Source organism: Bombina bombina, chromosome 2, assembly GCF_027579735.1.
Source record: "Bombina bombina isolate aBomBom1 chromosome 2, aBomBom1.pri, whole genome shotgun sequence".
Taxonomy (NCBI): domain Eukaryota; kingdom Metazoa; phylum Chordata; class Amphibia; order Anura; family Bombinatoridae; genus Bombina; species Bombina bombina.
Window position 1 is genome coordinate 1,015,330,902 of NC_069500.1, and position 26,565 is coordinate 1,015,357,466.

The 26,565-nt window shown below is 38.9% G+C and overlaps 1 protein-coding gene across 1 annotated transcript in view; it reads right to left on the reverse strand.

The window, feature by feature from the left end:
• The window catches only part of PDE5A (phosphodiesterase 5A), a 530,049-nt gene that overhangs the window by 261,872 nt on the left and 241,612 nt on the right, over nt 1–26,565 (reverse strand). The window contains exon 5 of the mRNA XM_053703601.1: nt 9,054–9,143. Within this exon, the coding sequence (XP_053559576.1) occupies nt 9,054–9,143 (90 nt within the window). The remainder of the gene's footprint in view (nt 1–9,053; nt 9,144–26,565) is intronic.

Consider the following 26,565-nt stretch of genomic DNA (forward strand, 5'->3'; position numbering starts at 1 on the left):
AGGCTGTGAAAATTGCCTTTGGGGTCTTCCAGGAGTTGTGGAAAAACTGGAAGAAGAATTGGGCTATTCCACAGACAACTACAGAAGAGTAGGAAACTAGGCTTGGGACGACCAAAGAGGAGTGATGAGACACGCGTCTACTTCCTGACGATGAACATGAAGTGTGGCTCTCTGAATCATTGAGGAGGGGGGAAAAGGCATAAGACCATTTCAGAAAGCAAACTGAAAGGGTCTAGAAATCAGAAGTAATACCTTTTGATCTGAAAATTGTTCTGAGATGCAAAGAGTTCAATGAGGAATGGACCCCACATCTGCTCCAGGCGAAGAAACACCAATGCAGTTTCTAGTTGCTGAGATCCTTCCACTGATGAGAGAACCAATCTGCCACCATGTTGGACAGAACTGGAAGGTACTCTGCCCTCAGGGAAATAGCTTTCCTCAAACATACTGGGAAAGATCTAACAAGAGTCTTGAGTGAGTTACACCCAACTTGTTGACATATTGGACTGTTATCAAATCCTGAATCACAGCCCTTTCTACTGCTCCTTTGAGAAAAAGTTTGTAAAGCTCTTCATCGACGGGGACCTGATTTTTCTGGTTGTAAGGTATGCAATTGGGAACTTGCATTTGTATAGGAGGACAAACAAGCTCTATGTGAAACCTCTGCACAGTCTGAAGGACTCACCCATCCTGGGAGATCTCTTTCCATCTTTGGGAAAAGAGGGCGAGTTTCCCCGCAATCAGTTGAAGAACAGGAGGGAAGATATTAAAGTAGTACTCACCGGATCCTTGTTGCCCTCTGGCTGTGGTTGGGCAGCTCTGGCTCTTGCCGCACGGCTTTGGTGGGGGAAGAAGACCCTTCCTGGGTCAGCTGAAAGTAGGTGTTAAGGCAATATGCTGGGCATTATTTGGCTGGTTGGGAATAAGGATTCTATATCTCACAGCCCTGCTAAAAATCTGTCTGCTCAGAGCTTTTCTGATAGTAGTCTGTACCTTAAAATGTGCAACAAAAACCACACACAAATAGTGATAGACCAATATGCAGGAATATATCCAAAGTGAAAATAGTCTTTAATGGAAACAGTCCCACAAATACAAATAGTTCAAATGATGTTCCTCAAAGGGAAGAGAAAGAAACACAGTATTAAATAATACTGTGTAAATCTGCACTCCCCAGATTGAAGGCAAACCCAGAATACTCATATTAGTTAGAGCTTCAACAGCTCAAGCTAATTAGCTCTATTGTGGAGAACCCAGGAGGACTGGATACAGACAATGACAAATGCTTAAAGCAAATGTACAATTTATCAAAAACAAAAGCCAAAGTTCTTTTAGATCAATAAGGGTAACAGGTACAAACATACAAGGATACTATGCATGTGATAGTCAGTTGTTACAGACCGCATGAGGCTTCACATCCTGATTGGATACAAACGGAATGATTGACACCCCTACTAGCGGTTGATTGGCCGCAAATGTGCATGGGGCGGTATTACACAAGCATTTCACACAAAATGCTTGTGCAATTATAAATGCCGACAGCGTATGCTGTCTGTATTTATTGATGTCGGGCGGACATGATCTGCTACAGCGGATCATTTACGCCTGACACATGATAAATGGGACCCTAGGTCTCTCCCCAGTCATTAAAGTGATACATTGGGCTCCATTTATCAATCATCAGAAGTCTTGTTAGCAGGTTAACAACTTAACATCTCCTTTCCTACAGAGTTGGAGGGGATAAATTACCCCAACTAAGTAACTGTGGGGTGATTGACAGGACCTGCTCCCAAACAGAATCCACTGCCTGCTCGAAGCAAATATGTAAAAAAAAAAATCATGATTATTCAGTCACTGAAGACTGAAGGCTTCATATTTTGCTTTTTAACGTGAAGGAAAAAACATGCTGAACCGGAATGAAATAGAAAGTATGAAAGACAGAATCAGAAGACCAGTCCATAGCATTCAGAATCTCTTGAAGAGACCCATCAACCAAAAAGGCAGCAGAAGCCGCACCACCTTGAACAGAGTGTGATCCCAAAAGAAGTTGGAATACCAGACACCTGAAGAATTCAACAAATTCAATTAACAAGTTTAGGAAGGGAAACCAAGTGAAAGGGAGGCACATAGGAAATCAAAAGCTTAGATTCTTCCGAAGGGCAAAGAGAAGCAGTGCTGTGCAAATAAGTACCTAAGCATGACTCCACACAGAGATCAGGCTCTGAAGGAAAAAAATGGGTAAGATATAAATGAGGAAGACATCTTAGTCTGTCTGTGGATAACAAAAGAAACCCCATCAGAAATAAACAGTTAACTTCCAAAGCTCTGACATCAGACACCCAATAAAAAGAAACTAGGCACAACAAAAGTGTCAGTTTAGCTGACAACTGTTTCTATGCCAGGGAAGAATTCAGCAGCAAAAAAGGCAAGGACAAACAAAACATCCCATAACATGGAGTATCAGAGTTCAGGAGGTCACTGAGGCTGAATGGCATGAAGGAGGTGACACAGAAAGACTATCAGCAGGAAGATGGCTGGTTGCAATGGCTGAACGATGAACATTGATGGTATGGTAAGACCGTCCCAAAAAGATCTGAAAGGAAATTTAGAATAGTTACAATACGGGATGAGTAGGGATCCAATTCCCGTTCCAGGCACCAATGAAGCCACCTAGACCATGCTGAAAGGTAACTGGGGCCCAGGCATCCCTAAGTAGGTTGCTTACTATCTGCCAAAGGCCATCGGTTGACCAAGAACACCTGAAATGCGCAAGCAACTAGCGTAAGGTGGACCTGAAGAATGAGGCTGTGAAAATTGCCTTTGGGGTCTTCCAGGAGTTGTGGAAAAACTGGAAGAAGAATTGGGCTATTCCACAGACAACTACAGAAGCGTAGGAAACTAGGCTTGGGACGAACAAAGAGGAGTGATGAGACACACGTCTACTTCCTGACGATGAACATGAAGTGTGGCTCTCTGAATCATTGAGGGGGGAAAAGGCATAAGACCATTTCAGAAAGCAAACTGAAAGGGTCTAGAAATCAGAAGTAATACCTTTCGATCTGAAAATTGTTCTGAGATGCAAAGAGTTCAATGAGGAATGGACCCCACATCTGCTCCAGGCGAAGAAACACCAATGCAGTTTCTAGTTGCTGAGATCCTTCCACTGATGAGAGAACCAATCTGCCACCGTGTTGGACAGAACTGGAAGGTACTCTGCCCTCAGGGAAATAGCTTTCCTCAAACATACTGGGAAAGATCTAACAAGAGTCTTGAGTGAGTTACACCCAACTTGTTGACATATTGGACTGTTATCAAATCCTGAATCACAGCCCTTTCTACTGCTCCTTTGAGAAAAAGTTTGTAAAGCTCTTCATCGACGGGGACCTGATTTTTCTGGTTGTAAGGTATGCAATTGGGAACTCGCATTTGTATAGGAGGATAAACAAGCTCTATGTGAAACCTCTGCACAGTCTGAAGGACTCACCCATACTGGGAGATCTCTTTCCATCTTTGGGAAAAGAGGGCGAGTTTTCCCGCAATCAGTTGAAGAACAGGAGGGAAGATAATAAAGTAGTACTCACCGGATCCTTGTTGCCCTCGGGCTGTGGTTGGGCAGCTCTGGCTCTTGCCGCACGGCTTTGGTGGGGGAAGAAGACCCTTCCTGGGTCGGCTGAAAGTAGGTGTTAAGGCAATATGCTGGGCATTATTTGGCTGGTTGGGAATAGGGATTCTATATCTCACAGCCCTGCTAAAAATCTGTCTGCTCAGAGCTTTTCTGATAGTAGTCTGTACCTTAAAATGTGCAACAAAAACCACACACAAATAGTGATAGACCAATATGCATGAATATATCCAAAGTGAAAATAGTCTTTAATGGAAACAGTCCCACAAATACAAATAGTTCAAATGATGTTCCTCAAAGGGAAGAGAAAGAAACACAGTATTAAATAATACTGTGTAAATCTGCACTCCCCAGATTGAAGGCAAACCCAGAATACTCATATTAGTTAGAGCTTCAACAGCTCAAGCTAATTAGCTCTATTGTGGAGAACCCAGGAAGACTGGATACAGACAATGACAAATGCTTAAAGCAAATGTACAATTTATCAAAAACAAAAGCCAAAGTTCTTTTAGATCAATAAGGGTAACAGGTACAAACATACAAGGATACTATGCATGTGATAGTCAGTTGTTACAGACCGCATGAGGCTTCACACCGTATCTGTAGTCTTTCTGTACCGGAAAAGTACCCCTCCTTGTAATCAATTTAAGCAAGGCTTAAATGACTTCAATGATCATTTCACCAACTGCTGTTAGCTTTTTCAAAAGCTTACAGCAGTTGGTGACAAAAAAGTTAACAGCAGTGGGTGAAACAATCTTTAGAGTCATTTAAGCATTGTATAAATTGGTTACAAGGAGGGGTATTTGTCTAGTACAAAAAGCCTACTTTTTTTAATTTATTTTTTTATATTATTTTCTGTGTTAACCACATTATTGTGATTTTTGTATTTATTATTAGTCTGTACCTTAGAGAGGTCCGTTAAGGTAGAGACGTACTTGCTCAAAAAGGTAATAAACCCTTCACTAAAAATTAAGCCTTTAGCCGCTGACCCAAGCTCATTGATCGCATAATTTCCCAGTTTGGGGTCAAGTTTCAAAATAGCAGCTCTACGCCACTCAACAGATTGCTGTGCCCTTTCCCTAATGGCCCTAGGGTCCAGAGGGGTCTCTGATTTCAAGGCATTATCAGCCAGTAACAACATCTGGGCCAAGGGACTGGTGATATCCACTACTTTGTCCCGAACCTCCCACAATTATTTCTCCAGGCCCTTTATGTGGATTCCTAACCTTACTGGAAAGGAATTGAAACATACCTGATCAAATTCTGTAGTCTTGTATTCCTTCCCAGGCAGGGAGGGGCAGGGACACACTTAACCCTCAAGTTCCTGCAGCCCTTCTGCTCCAGAGGTTTATGCATCAACCTAGCGAGATACTTACAAATGTGATCAGGTGGAGCCCATTCGGATGAATGCGGGTGGGGAATGTCCAAAGAATCAAACATTGGCTCCCCACGATCATCATAAATAACATCGGAATCAGCTGGTGCAGGAAGCATGATTTGTTTAGGGTGCAGCTCAGCTTCAGAATTAAAATACTAGTTATAATCCTGACAATAATTTTTAATAATTTTAAGTCAGATTGCTGTGGAACAGGAGGACCCTGTTACAAATTAATAGTAGTAGACCCAGTGGGTTCATTACCCCTAATAACCTCTGGGGCAGAGGTTCCAGCAGCCCTTTTAGAAACCTCAGGGCAAGAAGGTTTGTGCAGCTTAAGGGGTTCTTTGCCCTTGGACTTCTTCCCAGAGGAAGGCCACCAAGATCTTTTACGGTGTTCCTCTGAAGAAAAAGAGTCCTCAGACTCAGAAATACTGTTATGTTTGGATCCTTAAACATAGCCTGAAAACTCAGCAGTCTCAGCAACAGTTATAAAAACAGCTTTGTCTATGGATTTATATACTCTATCATCCACATCCATATCATATCCTGCAATGCAGTCAAAAGAGATTCAGGGATATCAGCCAGTGTAAATATAAGGTTATAACACCAGATTAAACAATAGGCTGAGTGGCTGTAATAACTGAAGCCACAATATAATCAAACTCCTTACAGCTAATAAACAACTCAAATAATACCCAAAAATAATATATAAATGGATTTCCCCTTTATTCTAAAACCTTTAAGGGAAAACCATAGAAGCAACAAGTCTGACCGGTTTCAGTCCTTAGACCGTAATCATAGACCTAATCCAGAATACAGAATTGTGTAAATTATTTATTTTTGCCAACTATCTACAAGCCTCTTTGCCCTGTTATGCTATGCACAATGGTTTAGAGACCTGAATGGCGATATTATCGACTTACACCCTAAATAGCTATAGCATGGTACATTTTATGCTAGTTTTGATTTAATTCCCAGTTGATACCCCTTCTTTTAACATTAGCTTTGACTAGCTCTAAGTCTTACTTGCTTATGGTCTGACGCATTAATCTTAGAAATATAGGTATGATGTATACTTGGCAATCTTGTTCATAATTGGAAGGCAAATGTATCGCCTTTATTTAATTAAAAAATTTTTTTATTTAATTTAAAAAAAAAAAATACCCCTTCTTTTAACATTAGCTTTGACTAGCTCTAAGTCTTACTTGCTTATGGTCTGACCCATTAATCTTAGAAATATAGGTATGATGTATACTTGGCAATCTTGTTCATAATTGGAAGGCAAATGTATCACCTTTATTTAATTTTTTTTTTAATTTAATTTAAAAAATTAAAAAAAAATAAACCAGTGATCAGGTCTATCTATAGCTTGCATTTTTAGATAGTTTTATGTAGAGACTTTTCCTCATAATTACCAAAATAACACAGGGATCAAAAAGTTTTGTCTTATACACCATTTTACATATTGAAACCTGTTATGCGTCTTGGGCCCAAAAGTTTCCAATTTGTTATCTATGACAAATGAGGTTTATTACCCTATATAAATGCACAGATGTGTTGCTATGTCAATTTGTAGGTGCTTGGCTAAGCTCCTGTTCAGGAATCTGCTATAGCGATCCACTCTATTTCCCATTATGCTGTAACTCTGACACAACTACAGGAGTTCCACACTTGTCATGATGAGACTACATAGATTTTCTGTTCTAAAGGTTTCACTATCCTCTGGAGTCACCTCGGATGACTACAATTCTATAAGGGGTCTGCTATTTGTCAGGGACTGTTATGGTTGGATGATTACAATTCTATAATAATACTCTTTAAATTGACGGTAGTCAAATTTTTTAACTTTATATGTGTAGCTGAGTTTATTAATATTGTATTGTTCTCTTCAATCCTCCCAGTTAGCTTCCTTGTTTAAAATTATAGATGGAGTAGATAATATATTTGTTGAGCCACCTTTCTCCCTGCATGGCTTACTTTGTGCATTCACATAACAATTGCATATTAAGAAAATGTGCCATTTCCTTTATATGTGTAGCTGAGTTTATTAATATTGTATTGTTCTCTTCAATCCTCCCAGTTAGCTTCCTTGTTTAAAATTATAGATGGAGTAGATAATATATTTGTTGAGCCACCTTTCTCCCTGCATGGCTTACTTTGTGCATTCACATAACAATTGCATATTAAGAAAATGTGCCATTTCCTTTACAATATATATATATATATATATATATATATATATATACACACACATACATATACATATTTATACACACACACACACTAGCATACATAGCTCTTAATGATAACAAAAAAAAAGGAAAAGGAATTTTGTGGAGTGGGCAGAGTCATCTGGGGTGGGGCTTTTTAAGGGATGGGGTCTGGTGCCCCACCAGCTTCAAAATTCACCACCCGCCACTAATATATATGTGTGTGTCTGTATATATATATCTATACCTATATATAATCAAGTATATATAAAGGTATAAATATATACAATATTTTACCAAACAAACATCATATATATGTAGACATGTGTATTTATGAATACATAGAACATATTCTTCTATGTGAAGAACATTGGAATGTGAAAAATTCATATTTTCATGTCGGGTTAGCACACATGAGAATATGGGATCGGGTTTGCACGTGAGTTGGCTGTTAAGTTTTTTCCCACTTGGCTTCTATGGCAGAATAGGTTATTGCATGCGGGATATGCTTAGTTTGGCTTTTTGTACTTGTCGGTTTAGAGCACAAGAGAAAACAGTTTACTTTAAACTCATAATACGAGCGCGCAACCCAACGCACGCAAAAAGCTTACTTCTAGCGCAGTTAACGCTTGAACGGGTGCATTAAATAATGCTCCACTTGTAATCTGGCCCTTTAAGTGTACAAACTGGTAAACTTCTTCTTTAGAGAAAGTGACTAACTCTATACAGATGCATACACACTACTAAGCACATATTCTGCTTTTGGATTTACATTTCCTCTTGTTTATCTCAGCATTTTATTCTGCTTTACTTGCAAAATCTCTACATCAAACACTATCCTCTCTCATCTTTCTGCCTTCAAGTCATTTAATTCCTTCTTTATAAAACCAGGCCAGTTTTCAATAATGAGTATGACCTTTCCATATTGCCTGCCAAATTATGTCTGCCTGTTTATTTATGAGTCCATCCTACAGTTACCATCCCATTTTATTAAATTCAGACACTTTCTATAATGCAGAACATCATGTAAATATAAAATAATATCATGTAATGGATTAATACATTCTAAGAAAAATACAAATTATCATGTATATATATATATGCATATATAACACTAAAACCAGGTATAATAATAAATACATTTTTCATATTTTTGGTAGCAGTTTTTTTTAACAATCTCCCAGCAATATATATGTCACTGGGCCCAGTTTGAGAGCAGTTTCTAGAGGCAGATGCACAACAGCTGGCATAACGAAAATCAATGTTCAAACCCCCAGTGATTCTCCCTTAATCTCTAATACTTTATATGAAATGACTTGAAAATATGTTTAGAATGCTTATATTTTAATGATATGATAATGGTAATTTACGTACTGTTATTTTTTTGGAAGGGTTTCAAGTAAGAAATGTAGTCATGTAAAAATATCTTACAACTATCATTTCATAGATGAGAAATTTCAGAGACTGCACCATTCATTAAAGGGACATGTTGAACACACATGCTAAATTACTTTAAATGCTGCACATCTTTAAAAAAATAGAAAATATCACATGAACATCTCTATTAAAAAATATATATATATTTAACCTCAAAAATTCACCTGTAGCACAATAAAGAAGCAAAGTGTGAGCTCAACATGAATGATGATGATTGGCTGATTTTTTTCACCATGCATATGACAGTAAAAAGAGTAGCCGAAGAATAACTGCTCACAGAGCACTTACTCTGGTGAGGTGAAGAATTTTTAGTTGTTCATGTGATAGTTTTTTTACAGATATATTGTGCATATGAGTGACACGTCTCTTTAAGCAGTGTGCTGCCTGATCATTATGTTAGCCATACCTGGTTGCGCCTGTTTTCAAGCAGTGAAGTCTCGTACAGCTGAGCATTGTGTAAGACGATTCCACAGAAGGCCAAGTATGCAGCAAAATCCTGAAAGCAAATGAACTAAATGAGCACAGTTTTTTCAACGTATAAACGTAGCATCTACATTCTTATGTTAGCTGTATCGTATGATGGTCCAACGAATACTGCTAAAATGCAGTCATAGACTGATCAAAATATAAGAGTATAATTAGTTGGAGATAAAAAAAAAACAGTGCTATCAGGACAGGCATATTTACTACTGGCCACTACACAATGATAGACGATAGAGAGACGAAAGACACAGTTTTAAACAGATAATGTCATACTGGCACAGTAACAGGGGCAGTAAAGTATAAAGATTAACTACACAGAGATTTCCAAAGTTGGTTTTTTACAGTCAGCTTCCTGGATATTATTCTCACGTTTCAGCAAAGGATACCAAAATAAAGAGTTACATTTTATAATAAAAGTAAATTGAAAAGATTTATATATTTTATACGAATCATTTAATTCTGATGTCATGTCCTTGTTTATAAACAAAAAGTCACTTAAAAAGTAAACTGCTTTGTATGGATTGTATTATGTATTTGTCAATTATGAAATTGTACTGTATGTAATGGTCCTTTCACTAAACATTTCATATAAAAAATAATGTCACAGTGTTTACTGTCCCTTTAGTTTAAATGTAAATCAAATTACAATAGATTTGCTATAAGTAATGAGTTTGCTCCCAATTATGTAAGAACAAGGGTTGCTGTCAATTTGTATGGGGTAGTAAGGGGTGTTCCTAAAACCTCTGGAGCACCAAGTTTGCGCACCCCAGGGGTAGTACAAAGAAGGAAAGTACACAATTTTATGATTCATTGGCTTTAATTTACATTTCTTTTTTTCACCCACAGGGCCAATTAACAGATTATGGTGCAGTTTTGGTAGATAATTTCAGCATATTGTCAGTGTGTTTTTCCAGTGATCACAATACAAAATGTTTCTGAAATGTTTTTTTTCTGTTATAAGTAAGCTCTGAAGCTCCAAGGGCGAGATTACATATACAGCATAAATACAAATTTCTGGAGTTGCCAGTAATTTACGGCACTTTAGAAACAACCGGCGCCTAAGAAAGTAAAATAAAAAGTCAAATCTCCCGTAAAAGTCTAACCTGCCTCCCAAAAATAAACTGACATGTAAAACCCCTATATTCACCATCAAACCCACATTGGAACTAAAAATAAAAGTATTAATCCCTAAACCGACAACCCCCCCAACGCAATATATGCCTAATTAAACTATTAACCCCTAATCCGCTATTCACACACATCGCAATAAACCTAATAAAACTATTAACCCCTAATCCACTATTAACCCACAACGCAATAAACCTAATAAAACTATTAACCCCTAATCTGCCAAACCCACACAACGCAATAATCCTAATAAATCTATTAACCCCTAATCCGCCAAACCCCCACAACGCAAATAACTAATTAAATTACTACACCCCCTAAATTAACCCCATACCTAAATTAAAAAATACTAAGTTACAATTAAAATAAAAAAGCTGACATTACTTAAAAATAAAAAAACAACATTTAAATTAATCTAAGATTACAAAAAAAATGAAACTAAGTGCTTTTGCATTGTCTTTTTATTATGTATTTGAGCACAATCCAAAATAGCCCTCTAAAATGTAGCACTTTTTAAGACCTGAAGTAAACCATTATTATTATTAATAGTACAGTGCAGAACCCCAATACTTGCACACCATTAGCTTAGCGCTCCCTCTGCTTAGTGAATGAGCAATATCCAACAGGAATTTTACTGAGTGCCCCCACTCAAGACTGTTATGTGAGGGATTTAGCACACTGGCACTATCTGACATGCTGAGGTTAGTGTTCCCTAGACTATCACTCGAGAGATAAAAATTAAATTAGGACATTGTAATATGAGCGCAAAAAGAAGCTTGAGCAGCTTGGTCTATGATTACAGTCATCCAGACCGAAACCGGTCAGACCTCTTTTATCACTTTGGCTGGACGCTCTGTTATGCATAGAGATCAGCACTTGCACTGTGTATTGTTGCCATTACAATTTTAATTAAGGAATAAATTTTGCTTTTTACCATTTGCGTTGTGGGGCTTCACTGTTTTGGATCATAACTCTGTTCTTCTAATCTTTACTACGGAGCACTGGGGCTCCCTACAAGATCCTCTACTTTGGAACGCCCCCGAGCCAGAAGACATTGGCTGAGCTGTGCATGCCTGTTACGTCATCATGTATGTGTGTGGACGGATACCGCTGATGCTGGAAAGCCAAACAGAGATCTATGGAAAGGACCTCAGTGCCAGAATTTCCCGACTTCTGAACGGATACAGCCGCTGGTGAGTGCAGGTGTATCCGCTTGCAAAGTGGACACAGTTTGCATTAACTCTACTATTTATTCTGTTTTGCTGCCAACAAGGGACATATAGGGTATACCTAAAGGGGTATTTGAGAGATATACTCCCTGTCCTCTGATAAATTGAATCCTGTTATAGGGGTAGGAGGTGGATGACTCCGAAATCCTCTTAGGTGATTGGCATCATACTGTTGATAAAGCAGAATATGGTCTTTCTGTCACAACGTGATTAGACAGTTTCTATCGTGTTTCCTATACACGCTTCCATATAGGCTTTCCCTGGAGGATCAATCTCTTTTTTATATTTTTGGATAAGCTTGCGCAGTGTTAATGCACAATAGAGCTAATATTTTTGGGCTCGACTAATCTAGGCCAAAATGTTTAAGCACAGTAAACAAACCTTGTTTCAGCTGATCATTATTTATTTTGATCCCTTTTTCAATAATTTAACTGAAAATTTTCCAATTTTGAAAATTGGAGGTGAAAATGGCTGGTTTTACAAGCAGTGCGCATGTGCATGTGCACACCTTTATTCAAAATAGAGTACTACTGTTCTGAATGCGTGCACAGCAATTTTAGGCTGCCATTTCTTTCATGTAATTGGCAAGAGTCCATGAGCTAGTGACGTATGGGATATACAATCCTACCAGGAGGGGCAAAGTTTCCCAAACCTCAAAATGCCTATAAATACACCCCCCACCACACCCACAATTCAGTTTTACAAACTTTGCCTCCTATGGAGGTGGTGAAGTAAGTTTGTGCTAGATTTCTACGTTGATATGTGCTTCTCAGCTTTTTTGAAGTTCGGTTCCTCTCAGAGTGCAGTGAATGAAAGAGGGATGTGAAGGGAGTATTACCTATTGAATACAATGGTCATCCTAACGGGGATCTATTTCATAGGTTCTCTGTTATCGCTCGTAGAGATTCATCTCCTACCTCCCTTTTCAGATCGACGATATACTCTTATATACCATTATCTCTGCTGATTCTCGTTTCAGTACTGGTTTGGCTATCTACTTTATGTAGATGAGTGTCTTTTGGTAAGTATGTTTTCCTTTATTTAAGACACTCTCAGCTATGGTTTGGCACTTTATATGTAAAGTTCTAAATATAATGTTTGTACTTATATTTGCCATGATTCAGGTTTATCAGTATATTTCCTTTTTGCAGACTGTCAGTTTCATATTTGGGAAATGCATATAAAAAATAAATAAAAATATTCTTACCTGAAGTTTTTAAATTGACTCTCTTTTCTAAATTGCATGCTGTTAGGCTCGTGGGAGCGCAAAATGCTATAATTTATTGCATCATTCTTGGCGTGAGACTTTTTTGGCGCGAGAATTATGTTTGTTGACATCATTTCGTCATTTCCTGCGTCTTAGTTGGCGCTGAGTTTTTTCACGTAGTTGCGCCATCTATGACGCTTGTGTTTGTTGCAGACGTTTTTGGCGCCAAAAAATATTTTGTCAGTTGTGGGCGTCATACTTGGCGCCAGACTTTTGGCATTATTTAAGACTTCATTTCTTTTTGCTTCTGGTTTCCAGAGGCTTATTTTGTTTTGCATTTTTTTCCCATTCCTGAAACTGTCATATAAGGAAATTGATTTTTTGCTTTATATGTTGTTTTTTCTCTTACATTTGCAAGATATCTCAAAACTGTTCCTGTATCAGAAAACACTGTTGGATTCCTGCTGACTGATATCAGTCCTACCAAAGCTAAGTTCATTTATTTTAATGTTATGAATTTTTATCTTTAGCTATGGTTTGTAATAAGTTTTTTACATGCAGAGAAAATGTCCTTCAGTATTAATGCATTGTCTATTGCTATTCTTTTAACATCTAATGTACAAGATATACCTGGGGATTTATAAGAATATTTTTCTGATTCTATTCAGAAGGCTTTGTCTGCCATCCCGCCTTCTAATAAAATGTTAAGGTCTTTTTTAAACTTCTCATTTAGTTGATGAATTTTCAAATGACCGACAACATACTGAATTATCCTTCTCTGATGAGGTTTTATCTGATTCAGAATATCCTTCATCAGATATTGACACTAACAAATCTACTTTTTTATTTTTAAATTGAGTACAGTACATTCGTTCTTTGTTGAAAAAGTGTTGATTGTATAGAATATTAAGGAGACTAGTCCTCTTGATTTTAAGGCTAGCTAATATTTAAATTCTGTTTATTAACCTCCTGTGGTTACTTCAGAGGTTTTTTTCCAGTTCCTAATACTATGGAATGGAATAGGCCTGGTACTTCTTTTATTCCTTCTTTAAGGTTTTTAAAATTGTATCCTTTGCCAGCAGTTAGTTTGGAGTTTTGGGAAAAGATCCCCAAAGTTAATGGGGCTCTCTCTACTCTTGCTAAACGTACTACTATTCCTATGGAAAATAGTATTTATTTTAAAGATCCTTCAGATGGGAAACTTGTATCTTATCTAAGGAAAATTAATTTATTTTCAGGTCCTTTTCGTAAGCCTGCAATTTCTTTGGCTGATGTTGCAGCTGTTTCATCTTTTTTGGTTGGAAACTTTAGCGCAACAAGTATCGGATTATGATTTGTTTTAGCATTGTTAACTTGATTCAACATGCTAATAATTTCATTTGTGATGCTATTTTTTGATATTATCAAAATTGAGGTTAAATCTATGTCTTTAGCTATTTTAGCTAGAAGAACTTTGTGGCTTAAATCTTGGAAAGCTAATTTGATTTCTAAATTCAGATTTCTATTTTCTTTCCATCCAAGGTAATAATTTATTTGGTTCACAGTTGGATTCAATACTTTCAACTGTTACTGCGGGGAAGGGAGTTTTTTTGCCTCAAGATTAAGTTCTAAGGGTAAATCTTAAGCTTATAAACATTTTTGTTCTTTATAAGGAACATAAACCAAATTCTTCCCCAAGTAATATGTTTCTAATTGGAAGCTTTCTTCATAATGGAATGAATTCAAGCAATTTAAGAGATCAAAGCCAGCCCTCAAATTCGCATGAAGGTGCGGCCGTTATTCCAGCTTAGCTGGTAGGGGGCAGGTTAAGATTTTTCTAAAGTTGATTGGGGTACAGAATAGGATTCAGAGTAAGACCGCCTGTGAGAAGTCTTTTTCTCTCTCACATATTCCAACAATCTCAGTAAAGGCTCAGACTTTCCTGAAGTGTGTTTCAGACCTGGAGTTATCTGGGGTATTCATACCAGTTCCGTTTCAGGAACGGGGTCTGGGGTTTTATTCAGAACTATTCATTGTCCCAAATATAGAAAATCTTTTGAATTGTCATGTAAGAGTACCATCTTTCAGAATGGTGATTATAAGGTCTATTCTGCCTTTTGTTCAGCAAGGGCATTATTTGCCCACAATAGACTTACAGGATGCATATCTTCATATTCTGTTTCATTCAGATTATTTTCATTTTCTGAGATTCTCTTTTTTAGACAAGCATTACCAATTTGTTGCTCTTCCTTTCTGGCCTAGCGACAGCTCTAGGAATCTTTTCAAAGGTTCTCGGTGTTTCCTTATTTGGACGATATCTTGGTACTTGCTCAGTCTTTTCGTTCTGCAGAATCTCATACGATTCACTTCTGTTGTTTCTTCAAAGACATGGTTGGAGGATCATTTTACCAAAAAAGTTCCTTGATTCCTCAGACAAGGGTCACCTTTTTTAGGTTTCCAGATAGATTGTGTCAATGTCTTTGTCTCTAATAGACAAGAGACAATTTATTTTGGGTTCAGCTTGTCGGAACCTTCAGTCTCTATTATTTCCTTCAGTAGCTATATGCATGGAAGTTTTAGGTCTCATGTCTGCAGCATCGGACTCAATTCCTTTTGCTCATTTTTATATGAGACCTCTCCAGTTTTTAATGCTGAATTAATGGTGCAGGGATTATACTAGGATATCACATTTAATATCCTTGAATCCCAATATTCAACTATCTCTGACTTGGTGGTTAGATCACCATTGTATAGTTCTACGGGTCTCTTTGGTTCATACAACCTGGACCGTGATCACAACAAATGTGAGTCTTTTAGGTTGGGAAGCTGTCTGGGGAACTCTGACAGCACAAGGGGTTTGGAAATCTCAAGAGGCGAGATTACCAATCAATATTTTGGAACTCCATGCGATTCTCAGAGCTCTTCAGTTTTGGCTTGTATTGAAGAGAGAGACTTTATTGGTTTTCAGACAGACAATATCACAACTGTGGCATATGTCAATCATCAGGGTGGGACTCACAGTCCTCAGGCTATGAAAGAAGTATCTCGGATACTTGCTTGGGCAGAATCCAGCTATTGTCTAATTTCTGCGGTCCATATCCCAGGTATAGACAATTGGGAAGCGGATTATCTCAGTCGTCAAGCTTTACATCCGGGAGAGTGGTCTCTTCACCCAGATGTGTTTTTTCAAATTGTTCAGATGTGGGGGCTTCCAGAAATAGATCTGATGGCATATCTTCTAAACAAGAAACTTCCTAGGTACCTATCCAGGTCCAGGGATCCTCAGGCGGAAGCAGTGAATGCATGACACTTCTTTGGAGTTATCTACCTGCCTATATTTTTTTTTCCGCCTCTATTTCTTCTTCCAAGAGTGATTTTCAAAATCATCATGGAGCAATTGTTTGTGCTGCTGGTGGCTCCAGCATGGCCACACAGGTTTTGGTATGTGGATCTTGTTCGGATGTTCAGTTGCCAACCTTGGCCACTTCCATTAAGGCCAGACCTTATATCTCAAGGTTCGTTTTTCCATCAGGATCTCAAATCATTAAAATTGATGGTATGGAAATTGAACGCTTAGTGCTTAGTCACAGAGGTTTCTCTGACTCAGTGATTAATACTATGTTGCAGGCTTGTAAATCTGTGTCTAGAAAGATTTATTATCGAGTTTGGAAGACTTACATCTCATGGTCCTCTTCTCATAAATTCTCTTGGCATTCTTTTAGAATTCCTAGAATTTTACAGTTTCTTCAGGATGGTTTAGATAAGGGTTTGTCTGCAAGTTCCTTGAAAGGACAAATCTCTGCTCTTTCTGTTCGGTTCCACAGAAAAATTGCTAAACTTCCTGATATTCATTGTTTTGTGCAGGCTTTGGTTCATATCAAGCCAGTCATTAAATCAATTTTTCCTCCTTGGAGTCTTAATTTAGTTTTGAACGCTTTACAGGCGCCTCCTTTGAGTCTACGCATTCTCTGGGCATTAAATTACTTTCTTGGAAAGCGTTGTTCCTTTTGGCCATCTCTTCTGCTAGAAGAGTTTCTGATTTATCTGCTCTTTCTTGTGAGTCTCCTTTTCTGATTTTTCATCAGGATAAGGCGGTTTTGCGGACTTCGTTGAAATTTTTACCTAAAGTTGTGAACTCCAACATCATTAGTAGAGAATTTGTTGTCCCTTCTTTGTGTCCTAATCCTAAGAATTCTCTGGAGAGATCCTTACATTCTTTGGATGTGGTAAGAGCTTTGAAATATTATGTTGAAGCTACTAAAGATTTCAGGAAGGCTTCTAGTCTATTTGTTATCTTTTCTGGTTCTAGGAAAGGTCAGAAGGCTTCTGACATTTCTTTGGCATCTTGGTTAAAGCTTTTGATTCTTCATGCTTATTTGGATTTGGGTAAATCCCCACCTCAGAGGCTTACAGCTCATTCTACTAGGTCAGTTTCCACTTCCTGGGTTTAAAGAATGAAGCTTCTGTTGATCAGATTTGCAAAGCAGCAACTTGGTCTTCTTTGCATACTTTTACTAAATTCTACCACTTTGATGTTTTTTCTTCTTCTGAAGCAGTTTTTGGTAGAATAGTACTTCAGGCAGCTGTTTTAGTTTGATTCTTCTGCTTATAATTTCAGTTTTTTTCATTATAAGATTAAAACTTTTGATTTGGGTTGTGGATTAATTTTTCAGCGGGATTGGCTGTCTTTATTTTTATCCCTCCCTCTCTAGTGACTCTTGCGTGGAGTTCCACATCTTGGGTATTTGCTATCCCATACGTCACTAGCTCATGGACTCTTGCCAATTACATGAAAGAAAACATAATTTATGTAAGAATTTACCTGATAATTTCATTTCTTTCATATTGGCAAGAGTCCATGAGACCCACCCTTTTTATTTTGGTTATGATTTTGTTGTATAAAGAACAATTATTCCAATTCCTTGTTGATGCTGTTTGCTCCTTTCTTATCACCCCACTTCTTGGCTATTCGTTAAACTGAATTGTGGGTGTGGTGGGGGTGTATTTATAGGCATTTTGCGGTTTAGGAAACTTTGCCCCTCCTGGTAGGATTGTATATCCCATACGTCACTAGCTCATGGACTCTTGCCAATATGAAAGAAATGAATTTATCAGGTAAATTCTTACATAAATTATGTTTTTTAGGACTGGAGCAGTGGTCATTTTATTTCTAATGAATAGGCAGAACATAGCTAAATTGAAGTGGATTAATGCGCGCTAAACTGCCCTTCACAGCAAGAGACAGCCCCTCACTGACAGAAGGCCTCCACCTGCTATAAAAGGTGGTTACCACCCGCTCAGAAGCACTTCAGTAAGCACAGTGTGTGTGAGTGTTAAAATATATACAATGTGTGTGAGTTTTGATATATACATTTCTCTTTACTGGTGGCTGGGTTTTCCAATGTTTTTTTTAGTCTAAATGTAGACATCAATCAGCAAGTGCTACCCAGGTGCTAAACCAAAAATGGAACGGCTCCTAAGCTTCCATTCTTGCTTTTTCAAATAAAGATTCCAAGAGCATTAAGAAAATTTGATAATAGGAGTAAATTAGAAAGTTGCTTAAAATTGCATGCTCTGTCTGAATTATGAAAGTTTAATTTTGACTACACAGTCCCTTTCAAAAGGAAATTTATGCTTACCTAATAAATTGATTTCTTCTACGATACAAGGAGTCCACGGATTCATCCTTACTTGTGGGATATTATCCTCCTGCTAACAGGAAGTGGCAAAGAGCACCACAGCAGAGCTGTATATATATATAGCTCCTGCCTTCTCTCCACCCCCGGTCATTCGACCGAAGGTATAGGAAGAGAAAAGAAAAGCTAAAAGGTGCAGAGGTGACTGACGCTTTGAAAACAAAAAAATAACAAAATAACAAAAATATAATCTGTCTAAAATGATAAGGAGGGCCGTGGACTCGTCGTATCGTAGAAGAAATCAATTTATCAGGTAAGCATAAATTTCCTTTTCTTCTACTAGATACGATGAGTCCACGGATTCATCCTTACTTGTGGGATACAGATACCTAAACGGAAGGCACCACTGTTTGAAGAACTTTTCTCCCAAAAATAGCCTCCGAAGAAGCAAAAGTATCAAATTTGGAAAATTTGGAAAAGGTATGAAGGGAGGACCAAGTCGCAGCCTTACAAATCTGTTCAACAGAAGCATCGTTTTTAAATGCCCATGTGGAAGCCATCGCTCTAGTAGAATGAGCCGTGATTTTTTTCAGGAGGCTGCTGTCCAGCAGTCTCGTATGCCAAACGGATGATGCTTTTCAGCCAAAAAGAAATAGAGGTAGCCGTAGCTTTTTGACCCCTACACTTTCCCGAATAAAGAACGAATAGGGAAGATGTTTGAAGGAAATCCTTGGTCGCTTGTAAGTAAAACTTCAAAGCCCGAACCACGTCCAAGTTATGTAACAGACGTTCCTTCTTAGATGCAGGATTAGGACACAAGGAAGGAACAACAATTTCCTGATTAATAATCCAGGTTTAGTACGCAAAACCACCTTATCAGCACGGAATATAAGATAAGGCGAATCACATTGTAATGCAGAAAGCTCAGACACCCTTCGAGCAGAAGAGATAGCAACTAAGAACAAAACTTTCCAGGATAAAAGCTTAATATCCATGGAATGCATAGGTTCAAATGGAACCCCTTGAAGAACCTTGAGAACTAAATTTAAACTCCATGGTGGAGCAACAGGTTTAAACACAGGCTTGATTCTGACTAAAGCCTGACAAAAAGACTGAACGTCTGGGACATCCGCCAGACGCTTGTGTAGTAAAATTGACAAAGCATAAATTTGTCCCTTTAATGAACTAGCCGATAATCCCTTCTCCAATCCTTCTTGGAGAAAGGACAAAATCCTAGGAATCCTATCCCTACTCCATGAGTAGCCCTTGGATTCGCACCAATAAAGATATTTACACCATATCTTATGGTAAATTTTCCTAGTGACAGGCTTTCTAGCCTGAATCAAGGTATCAATGACCGACTCAGAAAATCCCGCTTAGATAAAATCAAGCGTTCAATCTCTAGGCAGTCAGCTGTAGAGAATTTAGATTTGGATGTTGGAACGGACCTTGGATGAGAAGGTCCTGTGTCAGTGTCAGTTTCCATGGTGGCAGAGATGACCTGTCCACTAGATCTGCATACCAAGTCCTGCGTGGCCACGCAGGCGCTATCAGGATTACCGAAGCCCTCTCCTGTTTGATTCTTGCAATCAGACGAGGTAGGAGAAGAAAAGGTGGAAACACATAAGCCAGGTTGAACAACCAAGGTACTGCTAGAGCATCTATCAGTACGGCTTGGGGATCCCTTGATCTGGACCCGTAACAAGGAAGTTTGGCATTTTGACGAGATGCCATCAGATCCAATTCCGGTGTGCCCCATTGACGGATCAATGTCGCAAACACCTCTGGATGGAGCTCCCACTCCCTCGGGTGAGAAGTCTGACGACTTAGAAAATCCGCTTCCCAGTTCTCTACTCCTGGGATATAGATTGCTGATAGATGGCAAGAGTGAGTCTCCGCCCATCGGATTATCTTGGAAACCTCTATCATCGCTAGAGAACTCTTTGTTCCCCCTTGATGATTGATATATGCTACAGTCGTGATATTGTCTGACTGGAATCTTATGAATTTGGCCAAGGCCAACTGAGGCCATGCCTGAAGCACATTGAATATTGCTCTGAATTCCAGAATATTGATTGGTAGAAGGGACTCCTCCTGAGTCCAAACACCCTGAGCCTTCAGGGAATTCCAGACTGCACCCCAGCCCAAGAGGCTGGCGTCCGTTGTCACTATAACTCATGCTGGTCTGCGGAAGCACAGACCCTGGGACAGATGATCCTGTAACAACCACCAAAGAAGAGAGTCTCTGGTCTCTTGATCCAGATTTATCTGAGGAGACAAATTGGCATAATCCCCATTCCACTGTCTGAGCATGCACAGCTGCAGTGGCCTGAGATGAAAGCGTGCAAACGGAACAATATCAATGGCCGCTACCATTAATCCAATTACCTCCATACACTGAGCCACTGATGGCCGGAGAAGGGAGTGAAGCGCTCGGCAAGTATTTAGAATCTTTAACTTTCTGACCTCCGTAAGAAAAATTTTCATGTCTACCGAGTCTATCAGAGTTCCCAGGAATGGAACTCTTGTCAGTGGAACTAGTGACCTCTTTTCTATGTTCATCTTCAAACTGTGAGTTCTCAGAAATGCCAGCACGATGTCCATGTGATATTTGGTTAGATGGTAAGTTGACGCCTGAATCAAAATATCGTCCAGATAGGGAGCCACTGCTATGGCCCGTGGCCTTAGAACTGCCAGAAGGGACCCTAGTACCTTTGTGAAGATTCTGGGAGCTGTGGCCAACCCAAAAGTTAGGGCCACAAACTGGTAGTGTTTGTCCAGGAAGGCAAATCTGAGAAACTGGTGATGATCCTTGTGGATAGTAATGTGAAGATACGCATACTTCAAGTCCACGGTGGTCATATATTGACCCTCCTGGATCATTGGTAAAACTCTTCGTATGGTCTCCATCTTGAACGATAAGACTCTGAGAAATTTGTTTAGACATTTGAGATCTAAAATCGGTCTGAAGGTTCCCTCTTTTTTGTGAACCACAAACAGATTTGAGTAAAACCCCTGTCCCTGTTCTAGTTTCAGAACTGGACAAATTACACCCTCTTTCACTTTACCCTTCCTATTACTAGTATAGGCAAAGAGATTGACTGGGGGTGGAGAGAAGGGAGGAGCTATATATACAGCTCTGCTGTGGTGCTCTTTGCCACTTCCTGTTAGCAGGAGGATAATATCCCACAAGTAAGGATGAATCCATGGACTCGTCGTATCTAGTAGAAGAAATCTCAATTCAAGTTATACATACTAAATATATTTTAGGTGATGATTGTAATTGATATTATGTAAGGTTGTGAGAGGGTGTGTGTGTAAGAGTGCATGTGAGTGTGTGTGTGTGAGTGCGAGAGAGAATGAACGAGAGTGTATACAAGTGAGTGTGTATGTGTGTTTGTGTGTGTGTGTGAAGGAGTGTGTAGTGACAGTGTGTGTGAGAGATAGATAGTGTGTTTGAGAGAGTGTGTGAGAGAGATTGAGATAAGGGGGCCTATTTATCAAGCCGTCAACCGCAAATACGCTGGAATTCCGCAGCGTAATTGTGGCGAGCCTGATTCCCCTTATTTATCAAACCCTACAGACCACCAAAAGTAGAATTTGTGACGTAACATACGATCCGCTGGTCTCAGTCCGACACAGATCGATGCTTACGTCATTACAGATGTTCCGAATGCAAATTCGGCACTATCTAACTACTTTTGCAAGTTAACAAATTTCTACCAGGTATGCTCGGCACTATTCCGGCCTGATTTTCAATCCGCCGCCCTGGAGCCGGCGGATGCCATAGGAATCAATGGGAGTCTGAAAGCAGCGATAGCTTATGTTCGCGGCTGCCTGATATCCCATTGATTCCTATGGGAGAATAAAGTTACGTTTACACCTAACATATACCCGGAGTCTAAACACCCCTAATCTGCTGCCCCGACACCGCCACCACCTACATTATACTTATTAACCCCTAATCTGCCCCCCCTACACCGCCGCCACCTACATTATGTTATTAACCTCTAATCTGCCCCCCCTACACCGCCGCCACATACATTATGTTATTAACCCCTAATCTGCCGTCCCCGACGTCGCCGCCACTATATTAAATTTATTAACCCCCTGAACCTAAGTCTAACCCAAACACCCCCTAACTTAAATCTAATTTAAATAAATATAAATAATATTACTATCATTAACTACATTATTCCTATCTAAAACTAAATACTTCTCTATAAAATAAACCCTAAGCTAGCTACAATATAACTAATAGTTACATTGTAGCTAGCTTAGGTTTTTTATTTTATTTTACAGGCAAGTTTGTATTTATTTTAACTAGGTAGAATAGTTATTATATAGTTATTAACTATTTAATAACTACCTAGCTAAAATAAATATAAAAGTACCTGTAAAATAAAACCTAACCTAAGTTACAATAACACCTAACACTATACTACAATTAAATACAATTAAATAAATTACATACAATTAACTAAATTAAATACAATAACCTAAATTAAATTATCTAAAGTACAACCCCCCCCACTAAATTACATAAAATAATAAACAAATTACAGAAATTTAAACTAATTACACCTAATCTAATAGCCCTATCAAAATAAAAAAGCCCCCCACAAAATATACCCCCCTAGCCTAAACTAAACTACCAATAGCCCTGTGTTCCTCCAGACGGCAGAAGTCTTCATCCAGACGGCATCTTCTATCTTCATCCATCCGGCACGGAGCGGGTCCATCTTCAAGACATCCGGCGCTTGTATTCTATTGGCTGTTCCAATCAGCCAATAGGATTTTTTGTACCTTAATTCCGATTGGCTGATAGAATTCTATCAGCCAATCGGAATCTATGGGACTCCATCTTGGATGACGTCACTTAAAGGAACCTTCATTCATCGGGTAGTCGTCAGCCGAAGAGGATGCTCCGCGTCGGATGTCTTGAAGATGGACCCGCTCCGCACCGGATGGATGAAGATAGAAGATGCCGTCTGGATGAAGACTTCGTCTGGAGGACCACTTCTGCCCGGCTTGGATGAAGACTTCTGCCCGGCTTGGATGAAGACGTCTCCCGGTAAGTCGATCTTCAGGGGGTTAGTGTTAGATTTTTTTAAGGGTGTATTGGGTGGGTTTTATTTTTAGGTTAGGGCTTTGGGCTGCAAAAGAGCTAACTGCCCTCTTAAGGGCAATGCCTATCCAAATGCCCTTTTCAGGGCAATGGGGAGCTTAGGTTTTTTAGTTAGTATTTTTTTGGGGGGATTGGTTGTGTGGGTGGCAGGTTTTACTGTTGGGGGGGTTGTTTGTATTTTTTTTTACAGGTAAAAGAGCTGATTACTTTGGGGCAATGCCCCGCAAAAGGCCCTTTTAGAGGCTATTGGTAGTTTAGTTTAGGCTAGGGATTTTTTTTATTTTGGGGGGGCTTTTTTATTTTAAAAAGGCTATTAGATTAGGTGTAATTTGTTTATTATTTTATGTAATTTAGTGTTTCTTTTTTTTGTACTTTAGATCATTTAATTTAATTTAGGTTATTGTATTTAATTTAGTTAATTGTATGAAATTTATTTAATTGTATTTAATTGTAGTGTAGTGTTAGGTGTTATTGTAACTTAGGTTAGGTTTTATTTTACAGGTACTTTTGTATTTATTTTAGCTAGGTAGTTATTAAATAGTTAATAACTAGTTAAAATAAATACAAAGTTGCCTGTAAAAGTAAAAAAAAACCTAAGCTAGCTACAATGTAACTATTAGTTATATTGTAGCTAGCTTAGGGTTTATTTTATAGGTAAGTATTTAGTTTTAAATAGGAATAATGTAGTTAATGATAGTAATTTTATTTATATTTATTTAAATTATATTTAAGTTAGGGGGTGTTAGGGTTAGACTTAGGTTTAGGGGTTAATAAATTTAATATAGTGGCGGCGACATTGGGGACGGCAGATTAGGGGTTAATAAGTGTTATGTAGGTGGCAGCGGTGTAGGGGGGGCAGATTAGGGGTTAATAACATAATATAGGTGGCGGCGGTGTAGGGGGCAGCAGATTAGGGGTTAATAAGTATAATGTAGGTGGCGGTGGGCTCCGGGAGTGGCAGTTTAGGGGTTAATAAGTTTATTTAGTTGCGGCGGGGTCCGGGAGTGGCAGGATAGGGGTAAAACAGTTTAGTATAGTGTGGGTGTTTAGTGACAGTATACCAATAAAGCTGGGAAAAAGCCGAAGAGCAGCGAGAACAATGACTGTTAGTTAACAACAGTCCGCTGCTTATCGCCCCGTACTTGGTGTGCGGCTTTTTGACAGAGAACGTATTCAGGTCCGCGGCAGCGATGTTAGGCGATCTTAGGCGAGCGTATTGGTGCCGGCGAATGCAAGTAAGTTGACAGTTGATAAATAGGGTCCAAAGTATGTGTATCTGAGTGTGTGTTTGTGTGTGTGAGAGATAGTGTGTGTAAGTGTGAGAGAGATAGTGAGTATGTGTGTATGTGTGTGTGAAAGAATGTGTGAGAGAGTGTTTGTGTGTGAGAGAGAGAGAGAGAGAGAGAGAGAGAGAGAGAGAGAGAGTATGAGATAGTTTGAGTAAGTGTGTTTGAGTATGTGTGTGTTGGGGAATGTGTGAGTGTGTGAGAAAGTGTGTATGTGTCTGAGATTGTGCATTTGTTTGTGTTTAATAGAGAAAAAGAGAGAGTGTGTGTATGTGTGTAAAAATGAGTGTAAGTGATAGAGAGAGAGAGAGAGAGAGAGAGAGTGCGTGCGAGAGAGAGAGATTGAGAGAGAGAGAGAGAGAGAGAGAGAGAGAGAGTGTGTGTGAGATAGTTTGAGTGAGGGTGTATGTGTGTGTGTGTCTGTGATTGTGTATGTGTGTAAGTGAGAGAAAGAGAGAGTGTGGGTGTATGTGTAAGAGAGAGTGTGTGAATGTCTATATGCGAGTTTTAGTATGTGTATTATTACCTTTATAATATTTTGAAAGTTTAAATGAATGTGATTCTCCTAGTATGGTAATTTATTGCAAGCCAGCAGAAATAATACAATTACAAGGTGTTTACTATCCCTTTTAAGCAAAACAAAGAGATATTCTATATAATGCTTTAGCAAAACATATATTTAGCATCCTCCCACAGAGGCCTGGAATAAGATAGTTGCAGTTGGGAGAAGCAATTTGTTTTACAGTCGGCTGTCAGCTGCATGGGTTAGCCAAATAAAAGCACTAGAGGGCAGCAGAACTCAATATGAATACCCCAGTTAGAAAATGGACAATACGAGGGTAAAAATGACTAATCTAAAAACACTAGTGTTAGGAATCTTCTTTTAAATGGAGGGGGCACTTGTGTTCTAGCTGAGCAATCACCTGAATCTGCAGGTCCAACTACACCTTTGAGGTAGAAAAGCGCTCTGTACAATCAGCCTTTGAAGGAATGCTAATTTATATTCCTAGACTTGAAAGCTTTAATTACCCAAACTTAAGGGGGCTGAAATAAATGTCAATATCCAGAGCACAGAACCAAATATGCTTAACCGACCTTACCACCACAAGGAACATCATGCTTGTAAGAAAAACAGATCCGCGCAACTACACTGCTGTTTTATTATCTCCACGGGAATCAAGCAGTACAATTTATTTAAGAAATTGAAATCATTCTCGAAATTAGAGACATATTGGTTTGAACATGGCATCTGTCAACGTATAAAACATTTTTATTTTATGTTTACAGGATCAGGGGTTTTATCCGAGGTCTCATGTGAATAGTCAGGTGGTTGACAGACGGTTTTCTGTCAGATCTCAGGTGTGATGTTGGCATGTAATTGAGAGGGACTACAGGGCCAGATAATTTTATCTGAGGTGTTATGTGTATAGAACGAGGCAAAAGAAGCGCTGAGTCATACGGGGAATAACAAGGGTTTATTCAGACACAGACTTCCACAGGAGACACAAGGTAGACTCCTATCTGATGCGTTTCGCGATTGGGCACATGCACTTCATCAGAGATCAGAGGTGTTATGTGACCATGTGACTGAGAGGGACTACAGGGCCAGATGTTTTTATTTGAGGTGTTATGTGACCATGTGACTTAATGGGACTACAGGGCCAGATGTTTTTATCTGAGGTGTTATGTGACCATGTGACTGAGAGGGACTACAGGGCCAGATGTTTTTATTTGAGGTGTTATGTGACCATGTGACTTAGTGGGACTACAGGGCCAGATGTTTTTATCTGAGGTGTTATGTGACCATGTGACTGAGAGGGACTGCATGGTCAGATTTTTAAT